Below are 22,389 nucleotides of genomic sequence, written 5' to 3'. Positions count from 1 at the left end.
TATTTCATAATTTAGAGATTGTTAAAGATGTTAAAAAAACTTATAATTTAAAAAGCGTTAAGTTCCAAAGAATCAAATTAAGAAAATAGCACTAAGATTACAATTAAGGAAACTAGATCCTTAATTGTACCATTGTAATCCAATATTGTACAATTTCGTAATTTCAAATACTTTACAATTTCGCAAATATTTTATGATTTTATATTTAAGGGATTAAAAGAACTGATTAAAACGAATGGTTTTTGTAAATTCAGCAATTGGAAATATTCTGATATATAATAACATAACATCTAACTGCCCAATTTAATAAACGCTATGCAACTTTTTTTTTTTTATGCAATTTTTTTTTCTTCTGAAAAATGCCAAAAACAGGTATCATATAAAAAAATAAAATATGGTACAACTTTTATTTAAATTGTATGCTTACCAATGGGCTAGCTAAGATTAGACTAGAGGAGGAAGGCAGGTATTAAAGATAGTTATACTAAATAATGTAAAACAATATATACTATATCTGTTTTAAAAACAATTATACTAAATAATGTAAAATAAAATACATAAAAACTTTATTTTTAACAAAAGTTGCAGATATATTGTTTCTGTTTTTGATTAACACCTGTACAGTCAACATGACACCAGCCTTGACAAGCAAGACATTTCATCATATTCTTTTCTATATTTTCTTCACAAGGTAACTAAACCAGCTTTCACTATGAAGAGATGTATTTGCATGATTGAACCTTTTTACACCATTCCTGCCCTGTTCTATCTTTTTAGTTGCTTTCGGTAAAACTGAGCTAGAGAGTGCATCTTTATAAGGACTACTTGTCAATACTTGTTAAATTTGAATAACGACCAACAACTGGATAATTTTAATTAAAACAATTTGTATATAAAGCTAGAAAATAACTTCTTACTGTTTGGAAAGTTTTTGATTGTTGCTTATTTGAACTCAACTCTGAGTAATTTGGAAGGTGCAAAGTCTTTTTCCTGAAACACTGAGTTGTCTACTGGCCATATCCTAGTGTCTCTGAATCCATTAATAGCTATTTCCATACCAACAACCTTTGCATAAGCCTCTCCAAAAAGTTGAGACACTTAAAATTGAATAATACACCTGCCTGGATGGCTTCGCATCCATTTATCACAGTCAATGTTAAATTTAGAATTCAAAGCTTTGAAAAACGAACTAACTAAAGGTTGTAGCCTATGAGTAGTACGTGATGGCAAAGATAGCATTACTATTCCACGATCTCGAGCTAAAACTAATGCTTCTAGATTTTTTGTATGTGTTGAATCATCAAGGATAAGAAGTACTTTCTTTTGTTCTGTTAAAAGTTTAAGACAAAGATAGTTTATAAAATGCCTAATCCACAAAGTAAACAAATCTGTGGTTATCCAACCACTATCAGAACATCCAAAAATTGTCAATGGTGGTGCTCCATCTTTGAGCTCATTTTTGAAACTCTTGCGTTTAAAAATTAGCATAGGAGGTACAAAATATCCAGCAGCGTTCATGCAACATACTCCAGTCGTAATTGAACATCTTTCGCTACTTACTATACCTCCTACCTGATGTTTCCCGTTCAGAGCTAAAACTTTCATTGGTTTCTGAACTGTACTTATTCCAGTTTCATCTACGTTGTAGATCAAATTAGCAGTAATATTGTAATTATCAACAAATTCTGTAAGTTTATTGAAAAATAGTTCAACCTTTTCTCTACAGAAACCGGTGGCTCTTGCCATAGATGTTGATGCAGGTAACCTCAAACTGAGGCAGGGGTGACGTTTCATGAATTGGTAATACCACTTCTTTCCAGTCATGCCCAAATCTTTGTTGAACTGATGAAGTATTTTATTCTTCTCAGCAATTTCAAATGCCAATCGTCTTAGGTCTTTAGTATTAGTTCCAAACATATCTGAGTTTGAAATTAATATTTGATTTGAGTTTCAAGACATGTTTAACTAACTCCTTCTCAATTTCAGGAGGTAAATTACTACACCTACCAAAAGTTAAAGTACCTTAGTTGAGTCACTTGCATATACATTTTTATGTTCCACATGCCTTTTAAAGGTTGGTTTAGGAATTCCGTATTTTAAACAAACAGCATTTAATTCGATATCGCTATTACGATAAGCAAAAATAGTTTTTTCCATATCCTCTTCTCTCCATGATCCATATCTCTGTTTTGACTTTTCAAATTTTTTTTTTAAAAGGGAATTTGTTAAACTTTACACGCATTTTTTAGCGGTCAAAATGGTAGTGTTGGTACAATTTAGGATCTGCCTTAAGGTACAATTTACGCAACTAATCTGACATTCGGTTAATTAAAAAATTTGACAACTAATAATAAGGTATTTTAAATTCTAGGTAGCTATTTTGAACTTAAATAAATTATGCTTTAACATAAATACACACTGAGCAAATCATATCTTCTACTTTCTATAGTGAAATACGCTAAGTCATAAATCCCTAAAATAAAAAATCTCCAATAACAAACCAACAAGATCTTACTTTGGCCTTAATGCAGTTGAATGACAAAAAAAAAAAAACAGTTGACTCCTTAATTTCATTCAGCAAAGATAAAAAATAAATAAAAAAATTTCTAGTGGGTTGTAAAAATAACGAGTTATGTTAAAAGTACAATATAGGCATCGGTACAATATTAGCAACCTTCCCTTGTAATAAATTTTGTTTGGTTGTTTGTACAAAAAGATATAGGATTCAACACTGCATGTAATAAAAAACAAAAAACAATTATCAAACTAAAAATAAAACTGAAATATTCAAAGATATTAAAAATCAGTTGTTAAAACTCAACAAAAAAAAGAAGAAAAAAATATATATATTTAATAAAAATATTCAAAAAAATACTAAATAAAGAAAAGAAAAATATTTAATAAATTATTTTTAAACAGCCTTATTTAACCTATGATGTAAGTTTTTTATCCTCCATTTCTGAAAGCTGTTAATACTTTAATGTCATTTTAATACATATAACACAAATTCTTTTAAGCACAAATTCTTTTATAACAAAAATTCTTTTAAGCAAAAAGTAAAATATATACATATATAGCTTTTTTTATAATAACTCTGCAAATATTAGGGAACTTTGAGGGACCAAATATAAAAGTTGGATAAAAAATACTTTTTAACCATAAAATGAAAGTAGAATAATAAAAACTTATCTATATATACGTATTTTTTCTTTTTCTTTTAAATTAAAAGCTTATTCTTTAAATAAAAAACTTGAGTTTTGCACATTAATATGCACTCGCTTAGCCAACAAACGTGGGTGAATAACAATATTTTGAAATAAATTGTAACACATATTTTAAACTAAACTTATTATTTGATGGGCACCAAGTAATTCTGTTTTTTTAAAGTTGTTGTACCTTTTTTTTTATTTTTGCATCCTTATATTATTAATCTTGTAAAGTCCTCATATTATAATTCTTGTATAGTAATTTAACTAAATTTTTTTTAATTAGTTTAAAAGCAAAATGTACTTCAAAAGCATAATTTAGTTCAAAAGCATGATGTACTTCAAAAGCATGATGTACTTCAAAAGTATAGTATACTTCAGAAGCATGATGTATTTTAAAAGCATGGTGTACTTTGCAGTCTTGTTACTTAACTAGTTTATTTAGTAAATGACCTGTTTATATTAAAGCTTGTTTAACAAGATCTCGATAACATATATCAACTTTTACTTCTTCAACATCTTTCAACTTTTACTACTTCAACTTTTACTTGCATTTATATGCAAAAGTGCCACATTTTGTCGGGCAATGATTTCACTAATTTTCTCTTTCTAGGTATTAGCAAATGGGCTGATTGTTTTCTTATATAAATACAAGTAAGCCTCTTTAACAGCTGGATCATTATTAATTCTTTTATCAAGATAGTTTGACTTTTCAAACTTTTAAAAAATGTTTGTTATCCAATCATTTAAATTCAGATTTTTACCACTTAAAATTAAAACAATATTATAAATGAAAAAGATTTAAAACGGTAAACATTGTGACAAACTAATTAGACTAAAAGACTAGCCCATGTCCTATGTTGAAAAAAAAAATTAGATAAGTGTTTTTACTAATTTATTATTGTTATGTTCTTTAAGAACATAGAGCACTCTAATTGTAGAATACACTAACATGCTGCTACATCGACTGAGGGTTTGGTTGGGGCAGGCAGTCTATCAATTAATAAAAAAAAAAATTCCGGTCTTGCATTTTAAATTTTACTTTTTGTCAACAAAATACGGAAAAAACTTTCTGACAACATATAAGAGTTCTCTCTCTCTATGTATATATATATATAAACATAATTTAAATAAATATTACTAATATTTATTAATAAAAACAATAATCAACATTATTGATAACAACATTGACTAGGTTTTATATTTCTGATATGTCATGAAAAAAGCATCAAATTAAAAATGTTTGAAATGTAAATAAAGTATTAAAAAGTTTTAAAATAATAATGGTCATTTCAAATATTTTTGATTGTTAGGAAACATACAAATCTTGCAGAATTATAAAAGCAAGTTCTTTTATTTATTATTTTCGAAAAAAAAAAGATATTATATTTCTATTTATTTACAACTTTTTGATTCCACCTTTTTAACAACATTGTAGATAAAATATTTAATTTTAAAATATAAAAAAATATTAACGCAGCTTACCTCACCATAACGACCTTTTCCTATTAAATCAACAAGAATAATTTGCCTAGCTACTGTTCTTTGTACTAAAAAAGGTAATCCTGAACCAGATCCAGATGATATGTCAAATAATTGTTTAAATACATCATCTGCAACTTTTTCAGATTTTGAATATGGTAACAAGCTTTTTTTAATTTTTATGTGAAAGTTTTTGCGCTTCCACACTTTGAAGAGAGAAGCAAGAATCAAAAGAAGAATAATGACAGCAGCAAATGGGGCAACAATACTAATCATCAAGGTAGAAGGAAAATTATTGCCAGGTGGTGCTGATGTAGGTATTTTTAAATATTCTAAAAAAATTTTAATAAATTTTTTAAACCATTTTTAAATTAAAATAATAAATATTTTCAATTTATACTAGTATTAATTTTATTACATAAATATAATTATAAATTAAAACTAGTTATAAATATAATTATCTATTGAAATACCATAAAGATATTTAGTAATATATTGAAATAACACATTTAAGAGCATATTGAAATAAATTTTTGTGCAGAAAAAAAGCAAAAACAAAAATATGCAAAATGAAGTTGACAAATTGTGTTCATTTTATTAAGCAAATAAAAAACATTTAGGATATAGTGATAAATTAATTTTATTTTAAGTTAGGGGGTCATGCATAAATGTCAAAAGTAGTATATTTAATTTTTAAAGTAGTATGGTGTTTTTTATCAAATGAAATCTCTGTGCAAGAGAGCAAATGATCTCTGACTTTTATTTAAATGTTAGATTTAGCTGGATGATCATTATGAACAACCCTTTAGCAATTATTTTTCATTTTTTATTAACGTATTTTAAAAAATAATATATAGAAATTAGATTTATCAATATATAAAGCCACATAACTGGTTGTAAAAATTTCTTTAGCTTTAAACAAAATTGCATAAATTAAAGAAAATATTTTATATTTCATTTAATTTGTTTCTAAATTTTTTAAAAAAAAATTAACAAAATATTTTATATTACTTCTAATTTTATATTTTATAAACACTTCTAACTATCTTATTTAGAGTAGTGTTTATTCAAAAAATAAAAGTTTTGATATAAACTTTTTTCTTAAAATAAAATTAATATAATTAGTAATATTATTAAATTTGTTATTTCAAATTAATTTCTTATGGCATAATATTTTTATTTTTTCTTCTTGACATTAATTTATTCAAAAAATATATCCTTTTGCTGACATTAAAAAACTAATTGCCAAAGGAAATCTTTCACAATATTCAGACCAGGTATTTTAAAAACAAATGACTCTTTATTGCAGCTGATCATTTTCATATTTTTCATATTGCACGCTGAGCATCTAAATTTACAATAAAAAAGTCTTTGTGACCTACAAAAATCTTTCTGTAAAAAACCTGATTAAATAAAAAAAAAACTGCACATAGAGCACTGTGGTCTGAAAAATTGATTTTTGGTCAAAATTTAAAAAAATCTGTAATTTTTGTTATTATTATTATTTTTAAACACAATATTATCCAGGCAATTCAAAAATATATAAATTTCATATTTTTTCTTGAAAGAAAAGTCAATAACCATATCCAAAAGCGACTAAAAATCTATAAATAATTTCTTGCAAATTTTTTCATTTGTGTATAAATTTAAAACTATATGCACATATGTACAGATTTTTTTTAAAACAAATTTTATAGTATAGAGTTTAATTTGAAATAATAATTTTTTATTATTGTATATTTGCATAAGTTATTTATGTTTGAAACTAGCATAAAATAAAGGTTTTTTCTTCAATTTCAACTTCTTCCTTAAACTTAAGTCCGCATGCATGGACTTGATCAATATGATTTTATTAAATCCTAATATGCATATAGTATTCGAAAAAAAAAATCAGTATATCTACTTTATGTTATCAAAAATACTAGTCTCTATTTTTGATTTATTTCTACACATGTTCAAAAACATTTTTTTGTATATATATATATATATATATATGTATATATATACATACACACACACACACACACACACACACACACACACACACACACACACACACACACACACACACACACACACACACACACATATAAATGTGATATATTATGAAACCACAAGCAAAAAAATGAAAACTTTTTCTGAAATTCTTGACTGGGCGGCTTACGCCATATCTGAACAACAAAACCTTTAAATCAAAAGCTGTTTTCAGATTTGGATTCAGCATTATCGATTTAGTATAAAAACATCAAAATTTTAATTTTGGCCAAAAATCAAGTTTTTCAGACCATGTGCAATGGGGTACTTACACACCAACACATCCTAATATTTACAATTTTTTAAATACATTTCAAAATATTTTTGATAAAATATGCCCAAAACTAAAATAAAAAAACAAACAATATAAAAATATTTGGATGACAAAGTGTTTAATCAAAGGATTCAAAAGAAAACAAAAACTTAAAAACTTTCAAATCAAAAAACAAAGAAGATGAGAAAAGCTACAAAAAACAAAAAAAGTTTTTCAGCATTTTATAAAAAAAGAAAAAAAAGGAAAAAAGTATTATTCATACCAGTTTTAATATAAACAAAGTAACAGGAAAACAAAAACAAACAAACACTAGTTTACCACAAAAACTAATTTTTGAATAAAAAAAAACTATAACAAGTGAAACAAATATGTCAAGAATTTAACAAAAATTTGGTAATGTATATATGTATATTCTTGTATATATGTGTATATATTCTTGTATATATGTGTATATATATATATATATTATATATATATATATTTTTAAATATATATATATATATATATATATATATATATATATATATATATATAGATATATATATAATATATATATATATATATATATATATATATATATCTATATTATATATATATTATTTTAATTCACCTGCCCCGAGGTTGAGAAGGCCACAACGAGGCTGCTTATTTAAATTGTGGTTACAACCCTCTCTCAACTCTATAACTTAAATTATACTATAAATGTAAATTAAAACATTTGATAATTTTTTAGGAGAAAAACCCAGTACCAGTATAAATCAGGGTTGGCATTAAAAAACCCACCCAAAAAAACCCAGTTAAAAACCCCCAGGTTTTTTTGGGTTTTTTTAAAATAATATTTAATTTAAAGGATTCTCTTTGCTTGGTTTTTTTCTGTAATTTATTTATTTCAGAAAACATTTAAACATAATTATGACTAATTAAAAGGTAATTATTATTGAAAAGAGGATATGGATATGATCAGAATATAGTATTTAATAAGAATCAAAATTTTTAAAAGACATGATTTTTTTGAAATATTTCTGAAAAAATAGTTTTAGTATTTTTTACAATATACTTTCAGTGATCTCAGTGGCTTTCATCAACCATATCAAAGTCAGGCCTGTGTTCTATCTTACAAATTACTCAAGAAACTTTCATTCAAACAGTATTATTATTTGTGTAGCATTAAGTATATTTAACTTTCATATTTTGATGCAATGTGTATTTTTCAGAAAAAAATCTTTATAAGAATGCCATTCGGAAGTGGAAGGAAGAAAGGATGGGAGTGGAAGGAGATCAGTGAGATAGAAGGGGACAAAAATAGTGTTCAGTGTGACCATTGTTCAGAGAAGATTAGTGGAAAAATTAAAAGAGTTTGTATTTATTTAGAGAATTGTAAAGAGAGAAAGAAGGACACTGATGAACAAGAACCAAGACCTGGAAGCTCAATGAGCAATATTAGCCTCTTGTCAAATGAGTCAGATACTTCAATTTCCGAAGGATCTATTATGTCCAGCTCCACACCAGCAAAAAGATTTAAAAGTTGTAACTTAAATAACTTTGTAGTTAGAACATCAAATGATCAGAAAGATGCCATAGACAAGCAAGTTGCCCGGTTTTTTTTTCAGCCCTAACATGTCTTTTAATTCAGTGGAAAATTGTGAGTTTCAGAAACTTTGCTCTCTACTTCGCCCTGGGTATATCCCACCAAGCCGAAAGAAACTGGGTGGAGATCTATTAAATGAAGTCTATGATGATCTGTCAGCTGGTATAAAGAACGAACTGGAAACCAAAGACACGTTGGTAATTTGTCAAGATGGATGGTCTAGTATTCAGAATGACCCAATAATTGCTCACTCATTTTATGATGGAAAAAAGAGTTATCTGTACAACATAGTTGACTCAGGATCAGAAAAAAAAAACTGCAGAATACTGCTTCAAAATCATTAATGAAGCTATAGTTAGCATAAAAAATGATTATAATAAGTTTGTATTTGCTGTCTGCACTGACAATGAAGCTAAGATGAAGAAAATGAAAGAGCTGATCAAACAAGAGTGCCCTGATATGTTAACATATGGCTGTAATGCACACTATATGAATTTGCTACAGAAAGACATTTGCAATTCTTTTTCAACAATTCTAAAACAGGTTGTGGAAGTTCAGAAATATTTTAAAAATGTGCATATGGCCCATGGTTTGTTAAAGGAAAAAGGTGGATGTATGCCTCAGCTGCCAAATGAAACATGCTGGAACTCTCAAGTTGCCTGCATTGAGACATACCAGAAAAATTATAACTTCTACGTGGAGATCTATGGAGAGAAGATGAAAGATTTTCTAGCCAATATTGGAAGAATAATTGAGAATGTAGCCATCAAAGTTGAGGCAAGTCGTTTTCTTAGTCATCTAATCTGTCAAAAACATCTGAAAAGCTGACAAGAATCAAAAATTATTGTAATAATCAAACAAAGTAAAATTATTTAAGGAGAATTTTATTTACAGTTCTTCAATTTCTTAAATTTTCCTTGTAAAAGCTCTTTTCAATAAATAAATATAACTATTACCATGTGTTTTTAATTATTATTTTGAAAAAATTAAATGTTTAAAGATAGTTTGAATGCAAAATATGTATGTCTTTCATTTTCTAAGCAAAAAATGCTATTTTTAAAAAAACCCAAAAAACCCAGTGGGCTGGGTTTTTTTAAAAAAAACCGGGTTTTTTCAAAAAAAACCGGGTTTTTTCCAGCCCTGGTATAAATAATGAAAAGATAACTAAGCTTTAATTTTTGAATTACTGAACTTAAACATAACAAGTCATGTGGATATAACAACATTTCCAGGATTTATGTTACGGAGAGTAAACTTTTGTTTTACTAATCTGCATTTGAAAAACATTCCCTGACAAACTTAAATTAGCCTAATATAACCCTGCTTAAAAAATGATGACTGATATAATGTTTCTAACTACCATCCTATTTCTTTTTTTAAAGTATTTTTAAATTTATTTTAGAAAACAATTATTAGAAAATAATAATTAGAAAATAAATAATAGAGTTAATACTAAGCACATGTTTAATTTACATTTTATTAATTAACATATGCAAAAATCAGTTTGGATTTAAAAACAATTTGGATTTCAAACCAAGAAACATGCGTCTGATGCAAAGACCTTAGCAGTCTTTGTTCAAGCTTAGGTCCAATATTTTTTTAAATATATATTAACGCATAAAAACAATTGAATAAAAAATAGCTTTACTTTTTTTCATAAAACAAATTAGTCTTCCGATAAAGCTGCCCAAACTGCCCATTAATAAAAATGAAATAAAATGTGAAAAATATACAAAACTTTTGGGTGTAGTGTTTGAAGAAAATTAATAATGGAGAAACAATATCATTCTTATTAAAATGTTATGTTACTATGACTACAACTATGACTTTGAGAAAATAAAATCTCAGGAGTCAAATTCTATAATTACCACCTGTGGTCCATCAATAACAATTATTTCCAAAATAAAAGTATTAAAAACTTAAAAACCATTTAATTGATCAAATGAAAAAACTAAATTGCATCTTTTTAATTCCTAACATATATATTTTATGGCTTATAATATTTTACAAATGATACAAAAGATTTGTATTAAAAATTTTTAAAGTTCTTTTTACTTTCTTAATTTAACTATTTTTTTTTTTCTTTTCATTTTTTACATTAAATAAAAATGTGCTTTGTGTTTTTGTTTTTGTTTTAAAAATAGTATTAAAGTAAGAGTATTCTTACATTCTTAAAAAAATTAAATGTTTTTAATGAGTACAGGGGCTCTATAAAAAAGTTGTAACAATAAACATATTTTCCTTACCTTCTTTGAGTCCCCAACTGATTATAAAAGTATAGATCATAAAAATATAAAAATTTATATATATTATGGTGTTTATGCTTATGATAATATTTCTTTTTTACTATATTTCATTTCATGAAACTTTTTATTTCGCCAATTATATTTCATATAATTGGCGAAATAAAAAGTTAGTAATAATAAAATAACAAAAGAACAAAAATATGTTAAACTGATGACATGGTTAATAATAACTTTTTTGAACATTTAAAAATTTTTTGAAAATAAGTTATTTAAATTTAAATAACTAAAATTCAAACATATCTTTAAGGAATGAACACAATCTGTCTTAAATTAATAAATCCACTGATTTAAACACACTTTGTCTCAAACCCAGTCAATAGATTATTTTTTTTTACCTTCATGGCATGGTTTTGTAAGATAGACATTCTCATTGCATAAATTATATCTGCAACATGATGTGTGATAACACTGTGCTGTATATGCAGATCCTGTTGAAAGTTGATATTTTTTTTTATTTATAGTCATGTCCTGCTTGATTTTCTTCAGTGACAAATCAACACCACAACTAAGTAGTGAATGAACAGATTTCTAGATTTAAAAAGGCTTAAATAACAAAAAAAAGTAAAAAAAAACTTTGAATTTTATCCTCCTCCATACTAATTGTAACTATAAAAAAAAAAAAAAAAAATCGCTCACACTGTCATCTTGAAAGCAGCCATTAGATTTACCAACCAACTTCCCACTTTTCGTTCCATAAGTAATTGTAGAAAAACAACCAGACTTTGTAAAACACATCTTGTTTTCACACGTATCGCAAAAGCAGCTAACATGCTCGGAAAATTTGTTTAAAGATTCAGTTAGGTTTAATTGTTTTAGAATGTTTGCGCGGTCTTCAGAAGAGAGATCACTTAGTGATTTGTTATTAAGCAGTTTGTTGGATTCCACTTTATCTAATATTTGAGAATCTTTTGAGGTCAATCCAAATAAGTTTGAGCTATTGTTATCCATGGCTAAAAATAACAAACAAACTTCTTATCATAATAAAAATTGATTGATGATTATCATAAACATGATTATTATCAATATATCATATTTACTACAACATTTAACATTAAAAGGAATACAACTTAGTACAACATATAACAATAAAAGCAATAAAACATCTAACAATAAAAGTAATACAACCTGGTACAAAAAAAGCACATGCAGTATAAAAAAAGGAAAAAAGTAATATACAACAATTGTATACAACAAATTAAATTTTGCGTGAATCACTGAAATGGCAAACATTTACTGCAAATAATAGAATGCTTTATTTTAAATAATGGAACAAACTGCTATAAAATATATTTGTGATTATTAAGTCTTTGTTGAAGATAAAAAATATAGTATCTAGAAAATTCATTCTAAACATAACATAAACTTTGATATTAATGTTTTGTAAAAGATCATCTACTTTTGCTGACCAGCTTTCAGTTTTTAAAGCAAATAACAGGGTAAAGATGTTGACTTAACGAAAGTTAATAAGTTAGTGTTAACTAAGCAAGTCCTTGGCATAGTTAAATACCAAAAAAAAGAGGAAGAAGCCATTCTAGCATAACAATTCTAATTTTAAAATTTTAAAATTAAATTTTTTTTTTTTCTTTCTGTTTATTGACTAAAACACATGACATAATCCTTACCTATTAAGTAATAATAGCGAAATCAATTAGAGCACTTACCTTATCAGCAATAAAACTTAAAACTAAGCCAGATTATATCCATGATAGTATTATGTGATTGTTAAAAGATGTCTACTCCATGACAGTACTATGTTCAACTTATCAAGATGGTCATTTTAGAATTAAAAAGTACAAAAAATGAACAAAACCATGTGATAAAATATGTAACAAAATGTATTTTTTAATTGTCTTTAAATCGAGGTTTCGGTTTGATTTAATATGATTTGGATGTTCATTTAACAGTTTTTAATTGATAAAGCCATTTCATGTTTTTCTTTCCTTCAATTCAATTAACATACCATTAACATATTTAAATGTTCAAGTTGTTGTTTAGCGTTTAATGTGCATGTCATACTTTTTAACAAAACAATTTATGTTGTAATAAAGAAGACTTGCCAACTTTGCTGTTTCAAAAACATTTTTTCATTCACTTTATAAATGATTCCTTTAAATTATTTTTAAATTTCTTCAAGATCTTTATTAAGAATTAATTTTTTCAATGATGAAGATGTCCACATTTCCATAAAGTACAACTGTGTCACCCACAAAATTAATTATTTTAGATATCAAAGTTGTTGAAATATATTAAAAACAACAGTTATATAAGAATGTGGAAATCCACATTTTACACAAGGTTTTTCTGAAAAATTTTGATTAATTTAACACATTGAATAAATAAGCAGTTAATAAACCACATTTAACACTAAAAGCACTATAAGAAATAATTTTTGTCATTAATTCAATGTTATTATGGCGTTAATATTGATTTTGGTTCTGAAAAAACATTTTAGAAGCATAAGAGAATTCTTCTTAATTTAGGTCAAGATATTTTTTATCCAAATTTTTTATTTTTTATAAATTATTTTTTTACAATGTTGATTAATATTATAAATTTATATATTATTATTACTTTAAAATAATTCAAATTATTATTTATTACTGTTATTATAGCTATTATTAATTATTGATTTTGTTATTTATTATTATTATTATTTTAATTTGTTTTACACATTTAGTAGTGATGTACCAATTGCATATTTTTGGCAAAAAATGGACAGAAAAAGGCTGATACCAATGTCGATAAGTTAACAGATTATAAGAATAATCAATAATATTAAACTGAATATTGCAGGTCAGATTAGGATCAAGTTCATCATGATCACCCAGATACTGGTAACACGTAATCAAATATAACCTAGCAGATGCCTCGCTACTTTGTAACTCTAACTTAAAATACACCCTACCTTGGGACTCTTGGTTGAGTTTAGGCTAGACATGGTGTCTTGATAAAAAAATTTGTCTTGGGCAGATGTTAACATCTTCCTCATGCCTCATACTCCTTTTTTCATTAATGGACTGACATAGATTTAAACCTGTGTTTCTAGTCTTGGATGATGAATGCTGGATCATCATCACTCCTGTGTTGTTTCTCATCTATATAAATGATCTTGCCAATTATCTTACCCCTAAATTGGCTCTATTTGCTAGATGAGACAGTCATTTATTTTAGTAAAAGCAGAAAAGCAGCCGATCTTGAATGCAATCTCTCTTCCAAGACAGCATGGTGCTCTGTTTTCTTACTACTCATTCCATTCTATAGCTCTATAAATCTATTATTTATCCTTGTATGAAGAACAATTTTCATATTTGGGCTGGTCCTTCTAATTATGCTCATTCTCTTTTAGACATAATCCAAAAACACATGTAAATGTAGTTGGACCTGCTCTAGCTCCTAAGCTTATGCTTCTGACGCATTTGTCAACAGGTTGAATATTTTTCTATTTTCTACAACTACTACCATGATCACTTTTTAAGTGTTGTACATCTCTTACACATCAAACAACTCAATTTGTTCAATTCAAAAAACTCAATTTGTTTGAACACAAAACTCTTGTTCTACCTAAACTCAATCTCGCATGATTCATCATTTACCAAAGTCACATCCTTTTAATGTAACTGTTTCACCATGCTCAATAAACTTTTATAAACCTAGTTTTTTTACCACAAACACAATACTTTATAAGCCCAACCTTACAGTTTTAAACACCTTCTTTCAACGGTTTTCTTGTTATTTAACATTCTTCTTTGTTTCCTGTCAACTACCAACTGTCAACTTACACAATATTGATAGCAGTTTTTTAGAAGTAAATTTGCTATTAAAAATATATATTAAATTGTATAATTTTGTCTCAAAAATAAAAGGTACACCTATATTATATATAAGAAGAGATTGGTTTATTTAGTATAACTGTTTTCATAATGCAGAATTTTTTTTAAAAGCAATCGGTTAGAATATTAATAAACGAATAATTAAAGGCTGATTAATCGCCAAAATCACTACCATTAAGGCCAATACCGCTACCAATGCAGATTAATAGGTACATCACTAACGCTTAGATGACACTCTAATAACTAGTTAGTAACTAAATTTAGTTTGTAATTTTTATAAATAAATTTATTTTGTAATTTACTATGGCTGAATTAATAAAGAAAAAAATTAGCTAAAGTTAAACTAATGTTCAACAACTATTCTTTATAAATTGGCTAATTGAGTCAATAAATTATTTATATTTATGGTTTGCATGGCACAGTAGTTAACATTCTGTTAAGTCATCATTACATAATTAGCCATAAATTACATTTATTTTGTTGCATATATTTTCATAAAAATGTTTGAACTATTTAGTGAGAAGTGAAAAGATAATAAAGTGATAATAATAAAAATTAGTTAAAAACCATTTGTAATTAGAAGAAATAATTCTTAAAAAAAGTGTTAATTAAGTGTACATTAGCCTAAAAAAATTTTTGTTTTAAATTTATTTCAAAAAACAATAAAGGTTGATAAATTAGTGTGAAAGAGTTTTTTGTTTAATTGTCCAAATAAATTTCTCCCCAGATATTTCATTTGTATATAAACAAAAGAGATAAAATGTGTGTACAAAAAATAAAAATGTGTGCATAGAATAAAAATGTGTGTATAGAATTGCACATATACATTTTTTCATATGTAATTATTAAATTGCATTACTTTTTTAATATGAAATAAAAATCACTAAATAAACGCTTTAGTTGGAGATGCTAAATATATGAAAAAACTAGATGACAATATAAAAAAAATGTATAATGTTAGTGATATAGAATATTTGATTTAAAATATTGATGCTAGTGATATAAAAGGAAAAATATATAGATGTTAACAACATGAAAATTAGTAGGAAAATTTGATTATCTAGAAACTGTAAATAACTATTGTTGTTTTTGCGTCAGCAATAAATTACCCAGTCAAAACAAAAATAGAACCATACATATAGAACCAAATTGTTGAACAACTTTAGGATGATCTAGGCTAGCTTTTAGGCTTGTTGACTAAGCCCATTATTGGTTGACATGCTTCTAAATTTTATATCTTTAAAACACATGCTTGTTTTCATTACTTAGAAGTCAAAAATGATTATAAGCAGTACAACAACCAAAATGGAGCAATTCGCTAATACAATGTGGAGCAACCACAAACAACAAAGGCTTTGTTATTATAAAACAAAGTTCCAGAAAACTGAGTTTTCTTATGGCATATTACAGATTACAAGTAAGATCACTAAGTCAAAGCTAGGAAAGATCTTTGCATAAATATAAAACATACTTTTACATAAATAATGCATACTTTTGCATAATTATAAAACATACTTTTGCATAAATAAGAAATCAGTAAAGACGTGAACAGACATCAATAAATTTTTTTAGATTGTAAAAAAAACTGATTTTTTTCTTACATTTATTCTTAAACAAAAATAATACTAATAAAATTTCAATGCTGAAACAGAGATAATAAACATAACCATACAAACAAAGCCATTTCTTTTGTAGGACAACCACAAAACACCAATCAAGCATTTAATTGTTAGCATTGCTGGCTACAATACCATTGTGAATGTAAACATTAGTAATCATACCTGAACGATAAAATAGCTTTAAATGAGTTTAATGATATTGCATTAGTATCTTCAATTTTTAAGGTATTCCACAATTTGCAGCTCTGTAAAAAAATTAAATCTTGCTGGACAATTTTTTTATTAGTTCAATATTCAATTTATGCCCTCGCCTACGTGTATGAATCCCAGGTTTATCAATAACTGGAAACGTAAAATTTGACCATTGAATTTTCTCATATCCATAAACAATTTTATAGATTTGGATTAAGTCTCCACGCTCTCGTCTTACATCCAAACTGGTTAAATTCAAATATCTAAGGCGTTCTTCGTATGATAAATTATTTAATTTTGAAGGGATTTTTGTTACTTTGCATTGAATTCTTTCAAGCCTTTCTATATCTCCTGTCAGATAGGGACACCATATTACACTTGCATATTCTAAATGTGGTCATATATATGATTTATGCAAAATTTCTATCATTTGTGCATTTGTTGTGCTAAATGTTCTTTTTATCAGACCAATTATGGCATTTGCTTTATTACATGCGTTTAACACTTGCATTTTCCATTTCAAATCTGATCTTATTGTGATTCCTAAATCTCTTTCTTCATTTGACGATTCTAAGACTAGTTATGTGCCATCTACTTTATTTACACTATAATTGTACGTTAAATTCTGTTTGCCAATGTGCATAACTTTACATTTGTTGACATTTAAGTTGATTAACCAGTCTTTACACCACTTTAAAACATTATTATTATCGTCTTGTAATGATAAACATCGGGTCAAATGATTTACTTCAGCTATTATCTTTGAATCATCAGCATAAAATTTTGAATTATTTGAGATGATTTCATTCAAATTGTTAATAAAAATGATAAATAAAACTGGTCCGAGCACGGAACCTTGTGGAACACCGCTCAAGACCATCACTCAAATTGATATAAAATCACCCATAAGAACTCGTTGTTTACGTGAATATAAAAATCTGCAATCCACTTCAATAATTTGCCTTTTATACCATAAGCTAATAATTTTAACAATAATCTCTGATGTGGTAATCTGAGTCGAAGGCCTTAGCGAAATCTAAAAAAATCCACAGACGATTTTTGGGATAGATAATATGTTATCAAGTCCATAGATTCTACTAAATTGGTGACACATGTTTATGTTTCAAAAAACCATATTGATTCTGATTCAATAACTTTTCACTATCTAAAAAGTTAAGTAAGCAGTCCTTTATAATGGATTCCATGACCTTACATACAATAGAGAATAAAGATACAGGTCTATAATTTTCGGCAATCATTTTACTACCCTTCTTAAATAACGGGGTTACATTTTCTTACATACAGCTTAGAATTATTAAACAATATATTAAACAGAATACTTAACGGTTTTGAAAAACTGGATGCGCATTGTTTTAATACATATCCATGCAAATTATCTACACCAATACTCTTGTAGGGATCTATTTTTAATAATTGTTGGTATACATTTGATGCAGTAGAAGTTGGTATTGGACAATCTTTATCTGTTAGAATAGGAAAATTTGGTATTTCATTGTTTTTTTGTTGTAATAAAAAAAGCAGAAATAAAATTAACTGAATTTTGATAAAACAAAAACAAAGGGTGTTAAATAAGAACTTTTTAATAATTTAAAGAATTTTCTAAAATTTAGTCTAGTAAAACCTTAAAGTTTTTTTATCATAAAAAAAAAGGTGAGGGGGTAGAAAATATAGGGAAAAAAACCCTAAAATTTGCCAGAAATTGACAGGTCTATGTAAAATCTTTTAAAACCGTTGTAGTATATAAAACAAGTGGTTATAGGGACTATCATTAAAAATGAAAAAACATTAGTGTAAATTAGTATATGTATAATGTATACATAAAAACACGCAGATTTAAATTTAATATGATTTATAACAGTTAATATAATTTATAATAGTTAATATAACTTATAACAGTTAATATAATTTATAACAGTTAATATAATTTATAACAGTTAATATAATTTATAACAGTTAATATAATTTATAACAGTTAATATAATTTATAACAGTTAATATAATTTATAACAGTTAATATAATTCATAACAGTTAATATAATTTATAACAGTAAAATTATTACCTGGAAACTCACTGATGACCTTGATTTTTAAACGAGAAGAAAATCTTTGGCTCATCTTTTAATTGTCTTTAATATTTAATTGTTAAATTTTTAAAACATTTAATATTAAATTTAATTTATCTAAAGTACAAAAATGAACAATTCATTTTAACAATTTTAAGGTTTAAATTTAATTATTAAATTTAAAACTTTTTATTACTATATTATTTTAATAATTTTATAATGTTAAAATTTATTTGAATCTTAAAATATTAGATTTATAAAAATTAATAAACATGATTTAAGATAATTCATAACAATTTTTATTCTATTTTTTTATTAAGAAACTCTAAGAAGACCAAATGGTCTTACCAAAGAGGTCTGTTATGGAATTAACATTTTGATGAGGTTATGTTTCCATTTTTATCCTCGATGATGCTTTTGCAATTTGAGCAATATTTAAATTTTAAACATTACATCTGAAGTCTAACCAAATATACTTCTTCCTGGCATAAAATTGAACTTTAGTCTCCCATAGCAGACAGGAATACTTACTACTATGCTATCAAAAAAAAAAATTTATCATTTCGGATAATGGATGAAACTGTGCAAGCAAGGAAACAAGGATGCTAAAACAGTGATGATGATAATGATCGGTAATTAATATTGAAATTTACAATAGGGTAGATTTCTTTTTCAAACTTCCATATAGAAAAGAAAAAATAAAATAAAAAAACTTAAAAAATTAAGTGAAAATAAAAAATAAAGAAAAAAAAAAGATAGAGAAAGTTACAACACCTCTTCCTCTCTCTCTCTCTCTCTCTCTCTCTCTCTCTCTCTCTCTCTCTCTCTCTCTCTCTCTCTCTCTCTCTCTCTCTCTCTCTCTCTACTATTGTCCTCACCATCCTTTTCATATTATTTTATAGGCATTTAACTATTTATTGAATTAATTATTTATAGATCAGCATAGTGAATATAAATTAAGATATATAAATGTATGTATATATATATATATATATATATATATATATATATATATATATATATATATATATATATATATATATATATATATATATATATATACACACACACCTATAGACGGCTGTTCGCGAGGAATATATTGTTTATTACTTGCCAAATCGAGAATATTTATTGTTAATGTTTTACAAAATATTGGGAATTTTTATTGATATTGTCCTATTAATTCTAAAAATAAATAAATAAAAGGTCATTGAATTTTGGGAGTTTTAAATCCATTAGGAATTATGTGGTAAATGCTGTGTAATTGGGATGGCTAAAACTCTCTCTCTATATATAAACATATAGATATATACGTGTATATATGTACATAAAATTTTAATAAGATTATTTCTTAAAAGTTTTTCTTAAAAAAGTAAATTATTTTTGCAATTCATATTCATAAAAAGTTTTTACCTTTGATGATAAAAATAAAAAGAAAGAAAGAAATTAAACAGATTCCAATACTGCAATGTGTAAATATAGCAGTTGTATATTGTAAAGACTGAGTTTTAAAACCATGCTTTAATCTAAACAAGTTAAGCAACAATGAAGTTTAACAAATCTCACAAAATGGTCAGGAAAGCAAACAAAGCTTTTGTAAGTACAATGAAACAGAATGGTGCATTAAAACAATTACAATTAATACAAATGTTTTTATCCAACCAAGCAAAATAAAAAGCCAAACAAAAAAAAACACAGCTGCATATTATTTTTGTGTGCATAAAAAATAAGGATTTATTCAACTACACATTGATAATGAATTTTTTCTTTCATTCATGATGCAGAATAAGATTTTTATTTATTTTTACTAAATATTATTACTGCATTAAAAATTCTTCTTTTTAAATAAATTTTTTATAAATGACCTCATTTATCTGTTTAAACTTGATATTCTTTTGACATAAATTACTATTTCATTATTCATGTTTATTGAACATTAATAAATAAAACAATAATTTGGCACCAGTTTAGTAGGACTTGTTTTACACCAGTTTTAATGGATGCTTTTTATGCATCATATTGAGTGTGTTTTTGCACTTATCTATGAGGGTAATTAGTTTAAAGACTGTTTATGAGATTATTTATTTTTCATATAATTTTTCTTGTAATCTTTGATTTATTAAATTGCATTACTTTCTATTTATTCTTATACTACTTTTCATGTTTTTCAGTGATTCTTTATTGATAGCCAAGTTGGCTATCAATAAAGAATCTCTCATTCTTACTTCCTCAATAATTTTTAGTTGTCACCTCAATTCTTAGTTTTTTCAAATAGTTTATAAAACTCATTTTTTTATTTATATAGTTTATAATGAACATTCTGAACACTCAAAATGTTCAACAGATTGTCAAAACTAATGCTTAGAAATTTTTAAAATTATAAATTTTTTTTTATTAAATGTTCTGAATTAATTATAACTAGACTTTTGGTTGTCTAATGTAAAATTCAAGAACAAGAGCATCATATTATATTTTCAAAAATACTTTCAATTAATTAATAACCAATTTATCTAGAATTTAATTTCCTTGTCTAATGTAAAATTCAAGAACTTTTTAACAAGTTGATTCATTTCGTTTCTTTATGTTCAATTGTTTCTTTATGTTCAATATTTTCAATAAACATCATTTTCCTTATATGTGCCAAGTTGGCTATTTAATTTAATAAACTTAAATATTGTCCTTTAATGAATTTTATCTATTATTTGAAACATATTTTAAGAATGTAGTTAAAAATAAATTAACTAAATCTTCAAAAACGGACTTTGATATACCAAATATTAAAATGTAAATACACTCATAATTAAGTCTGTAATGCACTTGTGTTACAAATTTAGGCCTACATGGTACTAATATATTTAATTTAATACATTTAATAAAACATTTAATTTTTAAATGCCAAATTTATAACTTACTTTTTTAGATAAAAATAAAAAAAAGGGAAATTATAAATAAATATTTTTGTTTGCTGTAATACTATTTGTAGTTAGATATTGCCTTCCCAAACTCAAACTTCCATACAAAATATATAATGAAGTTGAGGCAGATTTTTATTTCAGTATGAAATCAATATATATATATATATATATATATATATATATATATATATATATATATATATATATATATATATATATATATATATATATATATATATATATATGTATATATATATATATATATATATATATATATATATATACATATATATATATATATATATATATTGTTATTTATATATATATATATATATATATATATATATATTGTTATTTAGATTTAACAAAATATTGAGGTAGCTAACAACTTTTATATTAGATTAAATGGTGATTTGAAGGTTGTTTCTTTTGATAATCTGTTAAATGCTTTTTGATTTTATCCATTTGTTGAATGTTTTTGTTCTTAAATACAGCAAGAATACTCGATCTTAAGTTAAATCTTAATAACGATATAATTAAGGTACATCCACTATTATTCTAACCACTCTCCAAGCATAATAAAAAGAATCCCTCACAATATTGAACAAAGATTATCTTCCATGTCAATAACTGAAATTGCCTTTAAAAAGACTACTCCACCATATGAAGAAGCTTTAAAAAAATCGGGATACAAGACAAAGCTTATCTACTAACCACAATTAATTCCAGATCAAAGTCAACAAAAAAAAAAAGCAGTAAATGTAATATCATTTGGTACAACCCTCCACTCAGCTTGAATATCAAAACAAAAATAGGAAAGTCTTTTCTAACCCTAATTGACTTACATTTCTCAGCCTGC

The 22,389-nt window shown here is 25.5% G+C and overlaps 1 protein-coding gene across 7 annotated transcripts in view; it reads right to left on the bottom strand.

Moving 5' to 3' along the window:
- The window catches only part of LOC100210091 (activin receptor type-1), a 46,673-nt gene that overhangs the window by 2,583 nt on the left and 21,701 nt on the right, over positions 1-22,389 (bottom strand). For 2 of the 7 annotated variants that reach the window (XM_065800198.1, XM_065800196.1), the window contains exons 3-6: positions 18,613-18,678; positions 11,527-11,840; positions 11,226-11,418; positions 4,692-5,020 (exon numbers count right to left, since the gene is read on the bottom strand). In XM_065800198.1, coding sequence (XP_065656270.1) covers positions 4,692-5,020; positions 11,226-11,418; positions 11,527-11,840; positions 18,613-18,667 — 891 coding nt within the window. In that variant the 5' untranslated portion in view covers positions 18,668-18,678. Of the gene's footprint in view, positions 1-4,691; positions 5,021-11,225; positions 11,419-11,526; positions 11,841-18,612; positions 18,733-18,963; positions 19,154-20,028; positions 20,050-22,389 lie in introns of those variants that run through there. The other 5 variants (XM_065800201.1, XM_065800200.1, XM_065800197.1 and 2 more) reach the window with 4 other exon arrangements.

The sequence above is a fragment of the Hydra vulgaris genome, chromosome 06, assembly GCF_038396675.1.
Source record: "Hydra vulgaris chromosome 06, alternate assembly HydraT2T_AEP".
Taxonomy (NCBI): Eukaryota; Metazoa; Cnidaria; class Hydrozoa; order Anthoathecata; family Hydridae; genus Hydra; species Hydra vulgaris.
This window is presented reverse-complemented; position numbering and strand designations above follow the sequence as displayed.